At 37.7% G+C, this 22,393-nt stretch overlaps 1 protein-coding gene across 1 annotated transcript in view; it reads right to left on the reverse strand.

Moving 5' to 3' along the window:
- Nucleotides 1-22,393, reverse strand: part of tm9sf2 (transmembrane 9 superfamily member 2) — a 73,074-nt gene that overhangs the window by 10,885 nt on the left and 39,796 nt on the right. The window contains exons 6-12 of the mRNA XM_069890512.1: nucleotides 17,057-17,178; nucleotides 16,721-16,832; nucleotides 14,476-14,552; nucleotides 4,239-4,347; nucleotides 2,851-2,983; nucleotides 2,428-2,547; nucleotides 869-926 (exon numbers count right to left, since the gene is read on the reverse strand). Of these exons, the coding sequence (XP_069746613.1) occupies nucleotides 869-926; nucleotides 2,428-2,547; nucleotides 2,851-2,983; nucleotides 4,239-4,347; nucleotides 14,476-14,552; nucleotides 16,721-16,832; nucleotides 17,057-17,178 (731 nt within the window). The remainder of the gene's footprint in view (nucleotides 1-868; nucleotides 927-2,427; nucleotides 2,548-2,850; nucleotides 2,984-4,238; nucleotides 4,348-14,475; nucleotides 14,553-16,720; nucleotides 16,833-17,056; nucleotides 17,179-22,393) is intronic.

Below are 22,393 nucleotides of genomic sequence, written 5' to 3' on the forward strand. Positions count from 1 at the left end.
TACTCTCCTCTTGAAATGAACGCCAGCATTGCATTTGCCTTCTTCACCTCTGTCTCAACATGCAAGTTTACCTTCAAACAATCCTGCACAAGGACTCCCACGACCCTTTGCATCGGGGTACTTTCAATCCTCTCCCCATTTAAAATGTAGACTGCTCGTTTATTTTGTCTACAAAAGTGCATGACTGTACATTTTCTGACAGTAAATTTCATTTGCCACTTCTCTGCCCATTCTCCTCATCTGTCGAAGTCCTTCTGCAGCCTCTGTGCTTCCTCTATGCTATCTGCTCTTTCGCCTACTTCATATCATTCTAGGTGAGATGCAACGCAGAAGGTGTCCATCGGTTGGCTCACATTTCTGCTCCTCCATGCTCACTTTAGCACCATTCAATGTGCAATTCTAACCTAATAAAGTTCTTTTGATTAGATCAGCAAGTTCTCCTGCTTATCCATCTCCATCAACCACCTTTGTCTCTTCTCATGAGGGATTAATCTTAATACCCAGGTTGTTACACACATCTGTTTGCCTTTCACACCACTGCAACCTTGTAAATCTATCCAATTTACTAGCTAAACAATATGAGACAGCAGACTTCCCTCCTTGCAGTGCATAAATATGCTGGAGAAATTCAGCAGGTCACGCAGCGGCCACAGGAAGTAAAAGGCAACTGACATTTTGGTCTTGGGCCTTTCGTCAGCCTTTGCTCCTTCCTTTTTAATCTGACACGATCAAATTCCTCAAATCGCTCCCAATTGTGCATTTTTTCTGTTGTTCGGCATTCAGTATTTTCCACCTATTCCCTTCCCGTGCCTCTCTTCCTCAACTGTGGATATGTAACACTAAAAGACAAATAAATATTTAAACTTACCCTGGGCAAAGAAAAGAAGTCAATAATACATTTGTTTTCCATTTCTCACCACCAAATGCTGTTAAGAAACAAAATTAAATGTAATTACTTTAATAGTTTTGCAATAGGCAGATTGGAGATAATTGAAGTTCTGTAGTGGATATAGACATTAAAACTAATGGCGTGGAAATGGTAAAAAGTAGGAGCAAACTATTACTACCCATCTCATCATCTCCTATAGTTTAATAAAATGTGCTGAAGGCTGCTGAAGCTTCATCCAATTAAGATACAGACAGTCCCTGTAAAGGTTAAAACCTTGTGTTTTTGATTTGTAGTTAATTTTATGACTATCCCTTTAAGGAAAATTGTTGTTTGTAGTGTTACCATAGTTACTATGACATCATATGTTGTAATATCCGAGCGGATCAGAGCTTGCTTTCTCATTCTTTGAAGAATCAAGAGAGATATAAGCTCGAGATACTTTTCGTTGAATTCATCACAATTTCATCTTATTTTATTTATTTCTTTTATATCTGTTTAAAGTTGAATATCATTATCATTATACAGTATGCTTTGTTTACTCATCGATATGGAAATCTCAATGCAAATTTATGCAAAATATTTATCTGGTATATCAACAAATTAAAGCTACTTACAGCTGCAACTACAGAGTTTTATTTATTAAGTAAGATGGTAATTTGGAATATCATTGCTTATGTTTCTGTGAAGATGACATGCTTTGAAATTGGGAAATACTAGAAGTTGGAAAGTGTTGTCTATAGCCCCTAGGTTACAAAGGAGTTCCACTCCTTAGAACTATTTGTAGGTTTATTATTCCAAATCAGAAAAAAACATCTGTTTTCTATAGTTATCCATATTGTATTGCTCTGTGTGCATTGGCTATAATTCTTTAATTCCATTGAATATTCACCATAATTACCAATAATTAAACTGATGAAATGTACTGTACCCAGTCATTAATAAATATCACAAAACATTTTATGACCATGATGAAAAATGCTTTAAAAATGCATGGGAGATTTTGTGTACAGTCGGATTTCTGTCAGATCATCCATTAGCTGGGGAGACTCTGTATTTGGATTTATAGTCATTTTATTATTGAAATACTGCAAAAGTCAAGCAGGGAATAAAAAATACTGAAGCATAATGAGGGGCCAAATGGCAGGAGGACATTAGGTGTTTTTAGAACCATCATCCTCCACATGTCAAATGTCTGATCTGAGCTATTCTGCTTCAACATACCCACCCAAGTCAAGACTACAGGGATGGACAATATTTGTGGGTTTGCAGGGGGAGGGGTAGGAATGTTTGACCAGATTGATCCTGCATACAAATCAATAACACAGTTGAAGGTCTGGAAACAGTCAGTTGGGCTCTTGGTATGAAAGAAAACAGCGATCAAGTTAAAATACACAATCTCAAGAAAAATGTATGTGAGCCTTTGAATTATTATTGATGAGCATATTGGGCTTATTTTACAATTTCACTAAGTGTCAAAGGGTGATGATAATTGAAACTAATTAATAGAAATCTTGTCAACTTAAATTTATTTTACTCACACTTGTAAAACCTGGCAGCTACATAGCCTGCTGGGGTCCCAAGCAGCACCCACAAGACAACAGCACAAGTCATCAAGGATCCTCTATTTGCAGGAGATAAAAATCCAAGACACGCAAAAACTGGAGATCGAAAGAACAAATTAAAAATAACCCATATGTAATAGAAAGCTTATGCTTACTTTATTCGGGGTAACTGATGCATCGAGAAACATTCTGCCCTCAGTCAACAACACATTCTAAATTTGCATGAAGATGTGAAAAGTTAAGGCTATTGTATAAACTGATCGAAGTGAACTGTACTCAATTAAATTGCAATAACATACTGGCTTCAGATTTCTCATTTAATTTCATCATCTGGAAATAAAAATTACAACTTGAATTTCAGTTGCTATATATTTTTTGAAAATATAATGAAATACCTACACAGAGTGACAAACATCATGATAAAGATTTGAACACCAGAACCCAGAAAGACAGACAGTATCATTCCCTTCCGAGGGGGCCTGAAGACGTCACCATGGACCAATTTCCACCCAAATTCCTCCTGAGCCTCTTCCTGGAGAAAATTAAACAAAGAATTGAGGTCCGTTGTTGTTTACATAACATAAAAATCCAAATAATGCATATTTAATGTTCAAACACAATTTCTACATTGCTTTACAGAGGAGGAAATGGGTGATTCAGATGAGGAGCAGTAACATCCCATGATTTTAGAACCTCTGTAGTCAAATGAAAATGGCCAGTGTTTTATACACCACATCCTCCACTCACAACACAGTAATTCAAACTTTCTGCTTAGCTTACCTTGTCTAACAGCATGGGAGAGAAAGACAGAAAGAAAAGGACTTAAAACAGATAAATTCAGCTCAGTACTCAAAAGTACTGGAGAAGCTTGGCAGGTCACCCAGCATCCTTTGGAAGTAAAAGGCAGTTGATGTTGAGGAAGGGCACAGGCCCAGAACGTCAACTGCGTGTAGTAGTGATAAACAATATAGTTTGCAGGATAACATAGATTGGTTATCGATTGTAATGGCTGGCATGTTGCACAGGACCACAGGGCAGTAAGAAGCAGTAATGGTGGAATAAAGACTGAGCCTATTTGAACTCCACCTCAGAGTGTTGACTTTATTTGACCTCAGGATTCGACACTGCCCTTTTTCTTTTTATGGATCTATATGACCTGCTGAGTTTCACCAGCACTTTTGTGCACTGCACAAGATCTTACCATCTGCAGATTTTCTTGTTTAACTAAATTAATGGCAACCATTTGCATTCATTTGAGGTTAGAAGGCTGAAGGACATAAGGTATTGAAAATGCTTAAGGAGAGTGAATATAGAAAAATTCTATCCCACGAGGTATAAATATTGATGATTTAAGTGTCAAAGTAGGAAGCATCCTTTCAAAGGTACAGTAGAATTCTGTAGCTTTAGCTTATCAAATCAGTTTTATTCATTCACAGTATGTTGGTATCTTTGACAGTGCTATCCATAATCAACGGTTCTTAATTAGATATGGATGAAACTCCTCCTCGAATCACTTATGTTGATGTGACCACGGTACTTCCAAGTACTGAAATATTTGCGGTTAAAGATCAAGCAATGAGGAAAGTCATGCCATTCTAAGACCTGCTGAAGGGAAAGTGCTGGCACTTCCTTGTCAATCTGAACAGAGCAGCTCATCCCCCCAAATCTCTGCCAATGCCTCATGTATGAACATCAACTAGTGACTGGTGCATTTCCAACATTTTTGTGAAAGCCCTCACTTTTAAGTCATTGTAAACGAATCAGAAAACATCAAATGGGGCACTCACAGTTGAATCCATCTGATTGTATCTTGCTATGTCCTTGTGCAAAGTACGGAGCAGGATCATGGCAACCATACCAGAAAGGAATAGGACAATTACCAAAGAATTCATAATGCTGAAAAAAATGATAAAAATCATTAATTGTTCATAGGAAGCAACAATGGAAATCTTTCTCAAATGTCAAACTATTACATGCATATACTTTAACAGAATCTCTGAATTTTGGAGTTAGGAAAGATACGAAAAGTAGGACTTCAAGGTTGGTCACCTCAGGATTATTCCCGGTGCCACATGGTTGAGAGATTAGGACAGATGAATGCTTGGCTGAGGCAAGGATTCAGGTTATTGGATCATCAGGATCTCTTCTAGGACAGATGTGAACTGTTCAACAGGGATGGGTTGTACCTGCCCTGGAGGAGAACCAATAATCTGGCGGAGAGATGTTCTAGAATTTTGGAAAGGTGTAAACTAGATTGACAAAGAGCTTGGGCCCTGAACGGAAATTAGATAGATGAAAAGTTGGGTGCTAATACAATAATCAAAATGAGCAAGTTTAACAGGATAGATAGGAGTATGGCAGACAGGAAAGACCCATGGTTTAAACTGCAATTATTTCAATGCAAAAGGCCCAACAGGTAAGGCAGACAAACTTGGGGTGTAAAACACAAAAGTTTGCTGATGCTGTGATTGTGGTAAAAACACTATAGGAACTCAGCAGATCTTGCAGTGTCCATAGGAGGTAAAGATATATGACTGATATTTCAGGTCTGAGTCCTTCCTCAAGGTTGGGAGAATGGCACATTAAAGATACAAAAGAAATCTGGCTGAGAGAAGGGCAAGACAGGCAGCTCATTGTTCTAGGATACATGAGCTACAGGTGTTATAAGAGGGGCAGGTAAGAGGAGGCAGGTTGATAAAAGAATTGATGGAACTACATTAGACCTTAATCTCTATGAGAAACAAGTTATAGAATTAATCTATGAAAACCATGTTAAAAACCAACTTCCAAATAAAAATTGATAAAAAGAAAAAAAAATTAAAATGAAATCTAATCTACCCTCCCTCAAATCAAGGTAACGTTTTTAAAAAAAGGTTTAGAAGGCTTTCAATTAGGTGTAATGCAAAAGACTCCTGTATAAGATGAGGACACATGGAATACAGATATGGATAGAGGATTGGTTCATTAAGAGAAGGGAGAGTTAGGAAAAATGGGTGTTCATCTGGTTGGCAGGGTACCATATGGATCAGCAACTGTTCACAAAATAGACAATGATTTGGAGGAGGTGACCAGTGCCGATGACACAAAACTTTGGAAAAGGTAGTCTGTGGAGAGATACTGAGTGGGCAAGAGTCTGGCAGATGGAGTATAATGTTGGTAAATGTGAAATCATTCACTTTGGGGAAAAAAAACTGTTGACATTTAAATGGTGAAAAATTGCAAAATGCTGTGGTGCAGAGACCTGCATGTGCTCGTATATGAATCACAAAAGCTTGGTTTGCAGGTGCAGCAGGTAATCAAGGATGTTGGTCTTCTTTGCTGGAGGGATTGATTTTAAAGTTCTGCACCAAATGTACATAGTACTGATTTCAGATTTATTGTCAAGATGACGTCACATATAACCCTGGGATTCTTTTTCCTGGAAGCGAGGCAGAATTGCCACTTATTGGCAGTGCAATAAAAAACCTAACTCAATATACACATGTAAACAAATAAAGAAATGTAAACAAACTGACTATGCAGAGAGGAAAAAAGTGCAAAAGTAAGTCCTTAAAGCAAGTCTCTGATTGAGTTTGCTTTGAGGATCTGATGGTGGAGGGGTAGCAGCTATTCCTAAACCTGGTGGTGTGAGTCTTGTGGCACCAATACCTCTTTCCTGATGGTAGCAGTGAGAATAGAGTGTGTGCTGGGTGGTGTGGATCCTTGATGATTGCTGCTGCTCTCTGGTGGCAGCGTTCCCTGTAGACGTTCTTAATAGTGGCGAAGGTTTTACCTATAATGTACTGGGCTGTGTCCACTACCTTTCGCAGAGGTTTATGTTCAGGGATATTGATGTCCCCATACCAGACTGTGATGCAGCCAGTCAGTACACTTTCCATCACACCTCTGTAGAAATTTGCCAGGGTTTCTGGTATCATACTGTACCTCCGCAAACTCCTGATGAAGTCGAGGCACTGACATGCTTTCTTCACGATGCCATTAGCGTGTTTGGTCCAGGAAAGATCCTCCAAGATAGTGATTCCCAAGAACATAAATTTGCTCACCCTCTCCACCTCAGATCCACAATAATCATTGGATCTTACACCTCTGGTTTTCCCTTCCTGAAATCAACAATCATCCTTGGTTTTGGTGCATAATTCAGTCATCTGCCACTTGTCTCATCCCTTCTTTTTACACAACCCACTACTGAGGTATCGTTAGTGAATTTGTTGTTGTACCAAGTCACACAGTCATAGGTGTATGGTGAGTAGTGAAGAACACAATCCTGTGGTGCTCTGGTACTGATGAAGATTGTGTAGCAGATGCTCTTACCAATCTTCACTGATTGTGGTTTGGAGGTGAGGAAATCCAGGATCCAATTACACAGTTGGGTGTTGAGTCCCAGGTCTTGGAGTTTTGATCAATTTTGAGAGGATGATAGTGTGAACTGCCAAACTGTAGTCAATAAGGACCATCCTGATGGATGCATCTTTACTGACCAGGTGTTCCTGGGCTTTGTGCAGAGACAATTGGATGGCATCCGCCGCAGACCTGTTGATACGATAAGCGAATTGGAATTGATCCACGTTGCTGCTCAGACAGGAGCTGATATGCTTCATCAGGCTGCACCTGGAGTACTTGGGCAATTCTGTTCTCCTTATTTAAGGATACACTGGCTTTGAAGGTAGTACATTGGAGGTTCATCAGGCTGATTTCAGAAATGAATGAATTATTTTATGATGAGATGTTGAGTTGCCTAGACTATATTCATTGAAGTTTCGAAGGATGAGGAGGGAATCTTATGGAAATATACAAAATTATGAAAGGAATAGATAAAAGCAAGGAGATTGTTTCCACTGGGAGATAAGATGAGAACTCAGGACATTGTCTCAGTCAATAAGATTTAAGACAAAGATAAGGAAGAACTTCCAGAGAGCAATGAATCTGTGAAATATACTGCCAAAAGATGAAGAAAAGGCTGCCTCATTAAATATATTCAAGATACAGACAGACCTTTGAAGAAAAAGGGAATTCCAGGGGAGGTGGGTGGTTAAATGAAGCTGAGTCATAGCCAAATCAGCCTTGATCACTGAATAGTGGAGCAGGCTAGATGAGCCAGATGACAGACTCCTACTCATATTTATTACATTTCTATGAAGAGAATTAATGAGGCAGGGCAGTGTCTATATGAATTTAGCAAGGCTTTTGACATGGGTCATTCATGGCAGGTTTGTCTGGAAAGTTAGATCACTGGGGAACCCAAGGGGCGCAAGCCCATTGGATTCAAAATTGACAATGGAAGTGGAGGGATGTTTTTATGAGTGGAGGCCTGTGACCAGTGGTGTGCTGCAGAGGTTGGTACTGGGTCCACTGTCATTTGTCATCTATATTAATGATTTGGATGCCAATGTAGTGAACATAATTAGTAAATTTTCAGCTGACAGCAAAGTCGGTGGACAATGAGGAAGGATATCGAAGTTTACAAATGGATAAGACCATTTGAGAATGTAGGACAAGGAATGGCAAATAGAATTTAATTCTGACAAATGTGAGATGTTATACTTCGGTAAGTCAAGCCATAAGGTCATAAGGCCTGGGCTATTCTGCCCATTGAATCTACCCACCATTCAAATCATGGCTGATATATTTTTCCTTTCTACACCATGCTCCTGCCTTCTTCCCATAACCTTTAACACCATTACTAATCAAGATCCTATCAACCTCTGCTTAAATTATGCCTAACAATGGCCTCGACAGCCATCTGTGGTAAGAATTCCACAGATTCACCACTGAAGAAACTTTTACTTATCTCTGTTCTAAAGGAACATTCTTTTATTCTGAGGCATTGTCCTCTGGCCTTGGGATCTCCCACTGCTGGAAACATCTTCTCCACATCCACTCTATCCAGCCCTTTCAATATTTGGAAGGTTTTAATGAGCTCCCAAGTCCCTTTGAACCTTCACTTTCTAAATTTTCTCCCCAGGTAGAAAATAGTCTACACCATTATTCATTTTACTAAAGTGCATGACCTTACAATTCCCTACACTGTATTCCACCTGCCACTTCTTTGCCCATTCTCCCAATCTATCCTTGACCCTCTTCAGTATCCCTATTTCCTGAACACAACCCAGGTCTCCATCTATCTTTGTATCATCAATAAACATGGCCCAAAGCCATCAATTCAGTCATCTAAATCATAACATACAGCATGAAAAATAGCAGACCCAACACCAACCCCTGAAGAACACCACTAGTCACTGGCAGCCAGCCAGAAAAGATTCCCTTTATTCCCACTCTTTGCCTTCTGACAGTCAGCCAATCTTATATCCATAATGGTACCTTTTCCATAATACCATAGACTCCTATCTTACTTGTCAGCATCATGTGTGGCACCTTGTCAAAGGCCTTCTGAATATCCAAGTGAACAATGTCAAGTAACTCTCCTCTACCTGTCCCGCTTGTTACACCCTGAAATAACTCCAACAGATTTGTTGGGCAATATTTCCTCTGAAGGAAACCATGCTGACTTTGTCCTATTTTACCTAGTGCTTTCAGTACCCAGAACCCTCATCCTTAAAAATTGACTCTAGAATCAGGTTAACCATTCGATTATTTCCTGACCCTTTGCTTCTCTCCCTACTTGAAGAGTGGATATTTTCCGTCCTCTGGAATCATTCTCGACTCTACCAAATCTTGATAGATCTCTACCATTCCGTTTATAATCTTTTCAAACTCTTTCAGAACCTAGGGGTGTAGCCCATCTGGATAGGACTTGCACAGTGAATGGCACGGCCCTGGAGAATGTCACAGAACAGAGAAGCCTCGGGGTATAGGCAGAAAGTAGGTAGGGTATAGAGTACAAAAGATAGGACCTCAAGGTGTGTGTGAGATGACTTTTAAGAGTTCTGGTTGCCACATAAGGAAGGACATCAATAAATTGGAAGGGGACAGAGAAGATCCACCAGCATGTTGTCAGGACTGGATGGCTTGAGTTATCGAGACAGTTTGTATAGGCTACATCTTTATTCCCGAGTGTAAGAGGCTGAGGTATGATCTTATAGAGGTCGACAAAATCATGGGAGGGCATGGATAAAGTGAGTGCTAACCTTCCCAGCATAGCTGATTCTCGAATGAGAAGGCATGAGTTTAAGGTGAGTGGGGAGAGATTTAAAAAGCAAATAGAGGAGCAACTTTTTCCACTCAGGGAATGGACTATATCAAGAACAAGCTGCCGGAAGAAACTGTAGAAGCAGGCACAATTCTGACATTCAGAAGGTATTTGGACAGATTTGTGGATTTGAGAGGTTTAGATGGACTCAATGCAGACAAATGGGACAAGCCCAGAATGTCAACTTGGTTGACATGGACGGATTGGGCCAAATAAACATTTCATGCTCTTTAACTCTCAAGACTCCTTTGTAATATAACTTTTAAAACTCTTTAGCAAACTCGCAATAAATGACAAGATGGATCTCATTACAGCTACATTTCTGACAAAAGTGATGTGCAATAAAAAGTTATTGATTTATGATCATACAATTAAAAGGTTTCAACACATCATTTAAATTGTATGGATAACATATTTAAGATCTAAACGGTCAGGAAGTGCCAAAGTAACTTATTTGCCATCTAACATTTACAGTGAATAATAAAAGGGCCTTTATGTCATTCTTCAAACAAGGCCTTTCAAGTACACCCAGCTTCAAATTACCCTCTGAATAGAAAGGCCATTCATATAAAATTATCAGGAACACACTGATTCTGTGATCAGTCTACTTGCTGGATGAACTCATTTCCACCCCTGTCCCCCACCATCCAAGACAGATCACAGAGAAACAAGACATGCTCACAGGCACAGATGCATGGTAACCTGTTCAATCGGCTGCCCAGCATTCTTTTTTACTCTTCCCCACCTTCTCTCCTTCTCAAGTCACCAGTGGATAACAAATAAGTTCTTTAAAAAAATGCCAATAGCAAGACCAGGCATAAGTACAACCTGAAGAGAGTTAAACAGGAAAATCTGCAGATGCTGTGATTTGGAGTGCAATACACAGAAGTGTTGGAGAAACCCAGAAGGTCATACAGTATTTATTGCAAATAAAAGGTGACCAGCAATTCGGGCCCAAGTCCTTCTTCGAGGTATTAGCAAAAAGACAAGTTCCCAAATAAAGAAGTGGGATGAGAAGGCAGGAAGAGACAGGGGGATGAATTATAAGCCACAGATAAGAGGTCACAAGTGGATATGAGTGGAAGTATAAAAGAGATAGAAGCTGAGGTGATGGAGAAAGTAGCTCTCTGAATGGAGAAGGAAGAGATGGGGTGTGGAGCTGCAGTAAAGGGCATATGGATAGGGAAAGAGATAAACTCGGTGGAGGGGTTTAACGGAAGTTGGAGAAGTCAACGTTAATGCCATCTGGTTGAAGAGTGCACATATGGAATATTAGGTGTTGTTCCTCCAGTTTGTGGATAGTCTCAGTGCATGAGGCCATGAATAATAGACATATCAGCGTGGGAATGGTGTGCAGAGTTGGAATGGTTGGCCGTTGGGAGGTCCCTCTTATTGCAATGAAGAGAGTAAAGATGCTCAATGAAATGATCTCCTAGTCTGCTTCCAGTTTCACAAAGTAGAGGAAGCCAGAATAGGAGCACTGGATGCAGAAGACAACCCTTGCAGAGTTGTTGGAAGGACTATTTGGACCCCAAATGGTGGTAAAAGACGATGTGTGGGTGCAAGATCCCTACCCCTGACCTTCCTTCTCCATTCAGAGAGCTATCCACTTTCACTATCATTTCTCAGCGTTATTCTCCTCTTCCTTCCCACCCACATTCACCTCTTACCCTGTACTTCTCTGTTACAAAGTTCTGTGTTGCGTCTTGGCCTATGTGTTGTGTAGTTTTATGTTAAAAAGTGACAGTTTGCCTTAGAGAGCCAAGGTGAAGGTGGACTGCTGAGGGAGTGGGAGACGGACTGAGCAGGTGCAGCAAATGGAAAAAATTTCTGGACTTGGACGATAAACGGTGGTGTGGTGTGGAAGGAGGCCCATAGCAGGAGTCATGGTCTGAAGGACAGTTTAGAATGTTGGGATTTCAAAAAGGATGAACATTCCAAAGGCAGCCAGAAGGATCCGGACCAAGCCAGTTGTTCCTCTCTCTGCAAGCAACACAAGACAACTTCGAATTTTGTGCTCTCTCTCAAAGATCTTTTGGCTTCAGTTTACCAAACAAACTGAATTTTGTTTATGATCTTTGCTTCAGTTGAGATTGAAGTTTTGTGAGTCTTGTGTGTTTTGTGTCTAAGTTTTTCGTGGGCTGGTTGGAAATATAACAGACTTTAATTATATATGTTATATTTAGGTCGGGGAATTTATTAGTTTTACACTGTTATAGAAATTTGCATAGTAACCAGTGGGCATTTTTATAAAAGGGGGGGGGGGGGATTTTGAATTAAAGTTTGAAGGTAAATTTTTGTTAATACACTAATTGTTCATCTTTACCCCTGTGTGATATGCCTTCTTTGCGGTTGCTGGTTTGATCCTGTAACACCTCCACCTCCCCCTTGCTCCCTCTTCCCACCCACAAATTTATTCAGGTGCCTGCCAGCTTTTTGCTCATAACTTGAAGGGCCCAGGCCCAGAATATTGGTTACTCTTTATTTCCTCTGGATGCTGTGTGACCTGCTGAGTTTCTCCTGTGCGTTTGTATACCGTGCAAGTACATTTCCTGCCATTTTTAATACAAATATCTTGTACCAGCCACACTGGAAAACCAGCTGTATTTGCACAGATTGCTCATTAAATGTGCTGGACCAAAGTCTGCCAATCACCCACAAATAGCTTAATTGTATAATAAGAAAAAGCAAATTAATCCCTCTGGTCCAGAAATGGAACAAGTTAAATTCAGAAGTTTCAGCCATTCAGATATTAATTAAAAAAAAGTTTTTCTTTCTCTTAATTCAAACTTTTTTTCCCTTTAATCATCAGATGTTCCAGTGTTTCTTTGTCATTCATTATACTCCATTGTCCAAGGTAGCAACAAAGTAATATACAGTTAAATTCTGATCTGAACAATTACTATCTCAGCTCACGAAAGAAAAATGTCAAAAATATGCAGATTATCAAAGTGAAACATATTCCAAAAATAATTATTTCATTTCTGGGAAAGAGAAAAGATGATAAGTGGAAAGAGTAAAGGAGATAAGAAAAATATCCATTCGCCTCTCGAGTGATACAAACCTGTTAAACAAAGTTCCAAGAAAATAAATATTCAAAGAAGTAGCAGGGGTATAGTCATGGATGATCTACCCCAGGGCTCATCTCCTCTTCTGTACACTCCCACATTCTTTCAAAAATGCATCTACATCCTCATTAAACAGGCAAATGATTTAACCATCTGCACCTCTTTGTGGTAGAGAATGCCAGACATTCACCACTCTGAAAAGTTCCTGCACATTTCAAATTTAAATGACTGTCTTGTAACTATGTCCTCTCTTAGCTACAAAATCTAATTTAAATTGGTGCAGTCTTCCTGGAAAATACAATACACCAGTGTTGATAAATGGACATTTCTGCCGTTTTGGCAGGAGACACCTCTCTCGACTGTATGCAACTGATACAACCTTGCCCCTACATATGTTAATCTTAGTCAGGGCTCTTAAGTCCGTTAAAGGGGATCAGAATATGGCTAATAATTTATACAGGTTCAATGCACAGCAATAAAATTATAATGGAAGCAAATGTGAAGAGTAGATCAAAGACAAAAGAGACTGGAGAGGTTGGATTCTAAAACAAAGAATAGTGAGAGAACTCAGGTGGTCAGGCAGCATCTGTGGAGGAAAAAGATGCGTCGACATTTCAGATCAAGACTACATTTCCCTATCAGATAATTGAACCCTAGTTTTCTGCATAATACACTGTAAAATTCTTCTGATGTTCCCTACAGCTTATAAATCAAATCTGTTAGCCAACTCAACAAGCTGGGAATTTCCTGGTACTTTCAATTCTTTCAGGGACAGGGTCACTTAACCTGCAGGTTGAGTACCATAGAAAACCAGAAGTCCTCACCTGCTAAAGGACACAAAGAAGTTTGTGGATGGTTGATAGCACAAACTCAAAGGACCAAAGGGCCTATTTCTATACTGTGTTGATATCTTGAACAAGAATGTTACCATTGCTAAAGGAATAATGTAAGAGTGGCCCTTTGGCCCACCATGTTCCTGATTACCCTTTTACCCTCTCATATTAATCTCATTCTCCATCCACTGAAAATTAAATTTTTCTGTTTTTTTTTGTTCTTTTTGACTATTTTGTAATTTTATGACCATTCAAACAAAATTCTTCTCGGGTGGCAAGAAAGTAGGAATACAGATTGAACCAATTTAATTAAATTCCTTATGCAAGATCACTTCTATTGCAGCTGGGATTGGCACAACACACTGAGACAATTGGGACCCTTTTTGGGACAACAATGCAATCAAAAGAACTTGGGTATTATTATATTGTAGTGGCTTCATTGACTCTGGCTCAGTTCTTGCTTTATATTTAACACAACTACAGGAAGCAGCCCACAGTGATAATATTCTTCTGCACAGGTAATTACTACCAAGTACCTGTGCAGAGAAGGATGTGGGTGCCAACAGCCAATAATGTACTAAAAGCCAAATACTCTTATTTAATTGTGATCCAGGACCTTAAAGAGATAAAATCACATGCAATTTCTTTGTAAAATAGTTCTAGAATAGAATTCTAGAACAGTTCTAGTTCCAGACCCAAATTTACTCAAGGCAGGTGGTTTAATCATAGAGAGATATTTTTCAAACATTCCTCTTCTGTTCACATCCCACCAAGCTCAACAAGATAGCACAATGAAAATGATACAATTAACAATGTTTTCATTCCACAACTCTGCCAACAAAAGCTGTAAAAACGTACTTCATCCACATTGACTATGAGCAGAGATAGCCTCGTTACATTATGTTTGTAACACCTGTTTTACTATTGGGACTCACACATTTCACAAAGTACAATAAACCTTAAAATGACTTCTTACCTAAACCACTGAATGTTTGTATGATGCATAGATTCTAAAATGTAATCCCATCTTGATGCCCATTTAATTGGTGATTTCTGTAAGGAATAAAAGACAAAGGAGAATAAAATACAAGATGGCAGAATTGCTGTGTATACTTTCGAAACAAATTCAATTATCAACACAGGGAATTTACATCTTTTTCAGAAGTTAATTGTTGGTAACATTTGGCATTATTCCTTCGCAAGTCATAGCATTAACCATTAACATTATGACTTGAAAAGATAATGCTTTGAACACTTGAAAAGGATCCCTTTCAAAATAGAAAATCCTGAATTGGAGAGAACTTAAATATGCCTATTAAAAATATTGCAGTTTCTACTTCTTTAATATACTTTGTTCTTTATATATGTTTAGTGGAAGAGATATCCAGACAGTGGTGTAGTAACCACATGGGTGCATCCAGACTCAGTATGGAACTGATACATAGCAGAGCCTGGCACAGTCTTCAAAGCATTGTGAAAGTAATGACACATGTTCTGTGAAACCCGAATGAATAATATTTGCTTAACTTCATATAGTGCCAGAGGTTTAGCTGGCAGCATATTCCTGTCACCAAGCAAAGATTTCAAGACTCACTCCAGAGACTCAAAAATGTCGGCTAATGTTTAAGTACAGAACTGAAAGCTTGTCCCTACATTAGAGCAGCATTTTTTTCAGATGAAATATGAAACTAATACTCTGTAAGGGTAATATCCTGTAAAAAGCCATTTTGAAAGCTCAATGGGCATCACAAAAACCAATTACTTGGCTGTTGGTTTGTGTAGAATTGACTGCTGCACTTTCTACATAAATGAAGTGACAAAAACTCAAAACTGACTGAGAAAGAAATGGTATCTGAAAGACTACAAAATAAAACTGATGAAGTCAATATTCAAAGTACTTCATCACCTATTGATTCTCACATAAAATGTCGATCATGGGAATAAATCTTATTATCTGGTATTTCATCAATGAAAGGGTCAGATATTACAAACTTGGAGAATGCCCTGATATTACACTATTCCCTTGTGGTCACTTTAATATCTAAATGATCTGAATTATACCAAGAAAAGAAATATAGTGCACATTACAGTTGCAGTAACACCACAGATATTCCAACAGCTACAAGTTAAAATGCATCAGAACATCTCTGTTCTGGTTACATGACTGAAAAGCTATACTAACATTCACCGTGTACTCAAGTCTCCTGGATTCGTACACGAAGAAGCAGTTCAAATAACATTTAAATAAAGTTTGGTCCTTAAAAAAAAAGAAAGTGAAAAATTTGGAGAAATCTCAAAAGGCCCATTACCATTTACAGGAAGTCTGACAATTCAGCATCCTTGGGACTTCAGTGTTGGCAGGTCAGATGTTCTGAATTATTGGATATTATTCCTTTTACTACCCCAGTATTCTTTGCTTCTAATTTATTTGTCTCAAAATGGAGTGAAACACAAAAGTCTGCAGATGCTGTGATTGTAGTAAAATGTCTGAAAATACCTAGTTCAGTGAGAAGGGTTAACAGACCAGCAAATTTTTAATCAATGCTCTATCTAACATTACATATGGCAGTATATTGAGCACAATTTACACAGAATACTGGCATTATAAATTCTCCTTGAACCGGGTGACGTTAAGGGGAGCAGGGGACCTGACTGGTTGCAAATCTACCTACATTCCTGATTCCTAGCATTCTGGACCGACCCCCAGCTCCCGCCATACACCCAAACCCCTTGGGTAGATGTCACTTGCACTTTGGAACTCCCTGATCACACTAGCAAGAAAATCAGAAGCAACAAGTCTTTCTAAACAAGCGTGTGCTGGATACAAGATCCTCATTGTACAATATTATCTGCTAAGAAAAGCTCTAAAGTGCATTCATTGGCCTTTAACTTGACAGTTTTGCTACTTTTAGTTTTTAGACTACTTTATTACTGGGCTCAGTAAAACTTTGCTCCACATTTCAAATCTTGTTCACTAACCTGCTCACCCTCCTTCCAATTTTTGTGGAAGGAAAACTGGGCTGGAGTGGGAAATCTTCTCCTTTCTAAAAATATCTTGTTTCTTGTCCCCATGTACTTTGCCAATCTGCACTTCAGCTAAATTGTAACACAAATGTACTAACTGTCCCTACTCCCCCAATTCAAATCAAAACTCAGCTTAATTACCTGCTTAATCTATATTTTTATGGGAATCAACAAGTTGACAACAAAGATTTACTTACGACATATTTAACAGAATAGGTATAGGGAATAGTAACTTTCACATTAAATTTATCAGGGATGCCCAGGGGTGGTCCTGAACAGTCAGGCATAGCCGTATGTGTATGTTTGAAGCTGTTGAGACATAAATTAAAGCTCTATAATTAAAAATGAAAGCAATTTCTTCCATAATATCAAGATCAAAAGGTAAAGTATAACATCAAAATAATTAGCATAATGATTTACTTTCCATTAAATGACATTAAATTAAAAAAATGGAAATTTTCAATAGACAATGCACAAAGAAGTATAATTTCTAACATGTTCAAAGTGGCTTGATAACTTAACATTGTGCTTACCTTTTTGGTTCTAATTTAGCAGCCACAAGTCTTGCACCAGTTTTCTCAATTTCACTGTGGTAATATATTGTGATATCCACATGATTGAAGATGTAGTAAGTGTCCTTCTCATTGAAGGAAGTCTGTACAAGGGATGGTAAAAAAAAATGTTAGTAATACCTGATGGTAAGATTTGTTTAACTTTGTATGTTATAAATTTTCTTGCTGGAATGAAGATATTCTTGAAGAATATTAAATTTACATGCTTCCAAATAATTTACCTCCATTGTTTAGAGTAAATCAGCATGGAACAGGCCCTTCAGCCTTAATTTGTCCATGTTGACCAAGTTAGTATACTGGACTAGCCCTATTGGCCAGCATTCGATCCATATCCTTCCTATCCATGTATCTGTCCAGATATATTTTGAACATTTCAAAAGCAAGGCAATGACTAATTATATTGAGTAGCACAATTGTGCAAAATGCACTGCTGCTTCCTCCCTGCTCCAGGTTCAATCCTTACATCGGGCACTGTATAGTTTACACAATCTCCCCCATGACCGATGGTTTTCCTCCCTTCTCCCAAAGACACATCAACAACAAGGTAGTTTACCTCTTAATACAGGTAAATGGCAAAAGGATCAAAGGGGAAATTGATGGTTATATAAGATACCAAGTTTCAGAGCTTTAGGGAAATAAAGCAAGGGTGAAAGGGACAGCAAGCATAGACCTAATGGGTCACATGGCCTTCTCCTGTGTCAAAATACATAAACAAATTTAAAGATCACACTATATAAGAGACATCTTAAAAAATAAAAAAAAATTTATTTGGGAAAGAATGTACATTTCTTTCTTGGATAAACTCTATATACCATTGCACACAAAATGTCGACTGCCAACTTTAACAAAGGCCCTTCGATGATTCAGCGTGACTCAGACTTTGTGCACTTATGACAAAGAGAAAATCTTACTCCTGTTGCTCAAATGGAGCCACAACCGAAAGTGGACCAAAGGCAAAGACGTGGTCAACATTATGTGCAGTTCAGAGAATAGAAATTGAAAATGACAGAGGAAAACCCTCAATTGCACATGAAATAGTCTAATCTATAGCAGCTGGGACACAAAATGTAGCTTTGTGCTCCTCCATCACGATTGGCAATCCTTGTTCACTGCCCAGTGATCCCCAACTATGTAGATTGCAGAAACAAGATTGGACAGAGGTCTCTTTCACATTGTGCTTTCCCCCCCCTCAACAAGAGACAAATATAGGATGTGCCTAACCTGGAATGGAATTTAAGGAAACTTTTAGGAGATGACCAACAACACAGGAGTATCTCTGCTCTATTCCTTGAACATTCATGATGGTGTTGTCAGTTCTGCTCCAATGCAATCTATAAATTCAGTGATGATGTCTCATTGTTGGAGAAATCATAAATCAGAATGTAGGATTGAGGTTGAGAATCTAGATGTGTAGTGCCAAAACAATTGTTTTTTCAACCTCAGCGAGACCAAGGAGTTTATTGTGGACATCAGGAAGGGGAAGGTGAAGGACCAAGCACCTGTCTTCATTGATGGGATGGCAGTGGAGAGATTTGTTCGAGGCTCTGATAGCTCAGTGGTTATAGTACTAGTGATGTAAACTGGGGTAGTGAGTTCGATCTTCCCTGGACAAAGTGGCGACTCTCTGTCTTCCTTACGGTAGACAAATTTAAAAGAATTTCATGTATGTTACATTCTAAATGTAGTATTACATGACAATAATGGAACCTTTACCTTTTTTTCAAGTGCCTGAGAGTTCTCATATCATAGAACCTCTCTTGGAATCAGCATATTGAGGAAATCATGAAAGTGAATCATCAATGGCCCCATTTCTAAGTCTGAGGGGATTTGGAATATCATTGAATAATCTATTAAACCTCTGCAGGTGTTCTGCAGAATGTAATACAGACTGGTAACTCAAGTGCCCAGGAATGCAGAAGGCTGCAGAAAGTGGCAAACCAAGCCAAGTCCATCATGAGCACTGACCACCCATCCACTGAAAACATTTTTTATGCAAAAATTTTAATTAAAAATTTTTCATACATGTAATCATAGCCAAATGCATAATACAGTAGTCAAATACAATAAAACTTCGTTAGAACACAGTAGTTGGGGTACAAGATTTCATACCGCATTACAGCCAAGTAGCGGAACATATATGTCATATATGTCATGATTCAGGAAGCAGGAAAACAGAATACTGTGACTCAAACCCTATAATAAGACTTTTAAGACCTTTAAACTCCACATATTAACATTCACATATTAACATACACATCTTGTAAATGAGTCATAAGAATCAATTTTTGAGTTTGTGGCTGTTAGCTACTGGCATCCTAAAACAATGTTTGGGGTCCACAGACACCCGCGCTATAAGCGATTCCACAGATTAACGAATCACGTTCTAATGAAGTTTCACTGTATTAGTATCAAATCCATTATAAATGATAGTATAAAATCCCAACACCTCCCCTAATCAAAACCCCAAGAAAGGAAAAAAGAATTAATAAAAAAGTATTAAAAAAAAGAATGATAAGGAAAATTAAAAAAAAAACAATAGAAACCTGGTTACCAGAGGACACCCCTCATCACACAGCTGACCATCTGTATCTTTTAATACTGCCAAGGATGTTAACGAGGTTCGAAGTTTAGTGAAAACATCTATAAATTAATTCCCACAATTTGTAAATACAGGTGCCAAATTTTCAAAAAAATACATCATATTTATTTTTAAGATTATAAACAATCTTCTCAAGAGGAACGCAGCTATGCATTTCTAGTGTTCCATCGCTCCATACCTCAATGGGTGTTCGATTTCCATGTTACTGCCATACAGTTTCTTGCTACTGCCAAGGCAATCTTTACAAATTATTTTTGATATATAGATAATTTTAATATTTTATCCATTCAATATTACTTAATAAAAATAACATTGGTTTCTGTGGGAATTTAGTTCTTGTAACTGGTTCTAAAAAAGTTGCCAAATTTGACCAAAAGGGTCTCCCTTAATCCTACTTCCTGGCCACATTTAAAACACTGGCCTGTTAAGTCTGATTTTAATCTACTTGACTTCTGTGGGGTGAGATAGAATTTCAGTAAAAAATTATGTTGAACTAATCTGTATCTAACATTTATTGTATTTGTCATACTATCTCGACCTAAGTCTGACCAATTTTGTTCATCAATGTTAATATTTAAATCAGTCTCACATCGGGCTTTACATGACCGATACCAGTAACTGTTTACACTCACACACAGAGTACAACCCACTTCACCACATTTTGGTAATAACATTGTTGGACCCAATTTATCTCATAAATATGCCCTTAATTGGTAATAACGAAAAAGTCTATTATTTTGTATGCCATATTTACTTTTTAATTGTTCAAATGACATTAAATTTCTTTCTTCATAACAATCTTCTATATATCTAATTCCTTTCCGAGACCAAATGTTTAAAAATTGATTATCCATTATAAATGGAATAAATCAATTTTGTACTAAAGGCATCTTCGGCAGGACAACCCCACTCGTTCCAATTGTAATGTTTATCTTATTCCATATATTAATCAAATGTTCCAACAAAGATGCTTTCCTCTCCTCAGCTAATAATTTTGATTCCCATTTATATATATTTTAAGTCTTCTGATATTCTCTCTTCAATTTTATCAATTTTGTATTTTAATCCATGCTGGCTTTTCTCCCCATGAAAAAATGAAGCACGAAACATCATTGGAGCTGCCTTATAGTAATTTTAAAAATTTGGTAGCTGTAAACCTCCTCTCTCCAACTTCCATGTCAGTTTATCTAAAGAAACTCCTGACATCATATCCTTCGAAAGAAAGTTTCTTATATTTTTTATTTAATTCTTGAAAAAACTTTTGTGGTGTCATTATTGGTAATGTTTGAAATAGGTTTTGTACTCTAGGAAATATATTCATTTTAACACAATTAACCCTACCCAATAATGTTATTGGCATTATCTTCCTCTTGTTCAATTCTTGTCCAATTTTCTTAAGTAAAAGTAATTTAATTTATATAAATGATCTAATTTATTATTTACCCGTATCCCTAAATATTTTATTCCATTTGTCAATCATTTAAAGTGAGTATCACATTGACACTAAGTGCAATCCCCTATAGTAAGGAGCATAATTTCACTTTTATCTCAATTTACTTGATAATCCAACACTTTCCAATATTCTTCCAGTCTTAAGTATAATTTATGTAACAAAACTGTTGGTTCTATCAAGTAGATCAAAAGATGGCCAGCAAATAAATTAATTTTATATTCCTCTTGATTAACTTTAAATCCTTTAATATCAGGATCAGGTCAAATCAATTCTGCAAGTAGTTCTATCGCTAAAATAAATAGAGCAGGTGATAATGGCCATCTTTGTCTACTAAATCTGGTTAATGGAAATGGTGCTGAAACCTCCCTACTTAACCTCCAACTTTAGCCTTAGGTTAATTATATAAGGCTCTAACCCAATTTGCAAATACCTGTCCCATTCCAAATCTTTCAAACAACTTAAACAAAAAGTTTCATTCTAATCTATCTACCTTTTCTGCATGATCTCCCCTCTTTTGTGCACTAAGTAATCTAGTTACATTATCTGCAGATTCTCTTTTTCATAAACCCTGTCTGATCCATATTTACCAACTTTGGTAAAAATGTTGTCAATCTATGAGCTAAAATTTTTGCAATTATCTTGTAATCTACATTTAATAGTGAAATAGGTCTATATGACGACAGTTTTAAAGGGTCTCTGTTTTTGGTATTACTGTTATTATCACACTAGAAAAATATTCCGGGAGAGTGTGGGTTATAACTGCCTGATCTAATATTTCTATAAAAGGAAAAATCATCAAATCTTTATAAAATTCAAGCAGGAAACAATCTTCTCCTGGAGATTTATTAGTTTGTAATGAGCTCAATGCTTCCCTCACCTCCATTGGGGTGAAAGGGGCATCCAGCTACGCTTGCTATTGTAAAGTTAACCTTGCTAGCCTTATTTGTGACAAAAAAATCTTCTATTTTATTACCTTCTCTCTGCGACTCTGATTTATATAACTTCGAATAAAATTGCTTAAAAGCATTATTGATTTCTTGAGGTTAATAGGTAGTCGTATCTGACTCGAATTTAATTGCATTAATTGTTCTTGAAACATTCTATTTTCAATTGCCAAGCAAGGACCTTATGGGCTCTTTCACCTAACTCATAATATCTCTACTTAGTTCTCATTATCACTTTCTCTGTTCTATATGTTTGTAATGCATTATACTGAAGTTTCTTATTTAAAATCTTCTGTCTTTCA

This window comes from Narcine bancroftii, chromosome 7 (genome assembly GCF_036971445.1).
Source record: "Narcine bancroftii isolate sNarBan1 chromosome 7, sNarBan1.hap1, whole genome shotgun sequence".
Classification (NCBI taxonomy): domain Eukaryota; kingdom Metazoa; phylum Chordata; class Chondrichthyes; order Torpediniformes; family Narcinidae; genus Narcine; species Narcine bancroftii.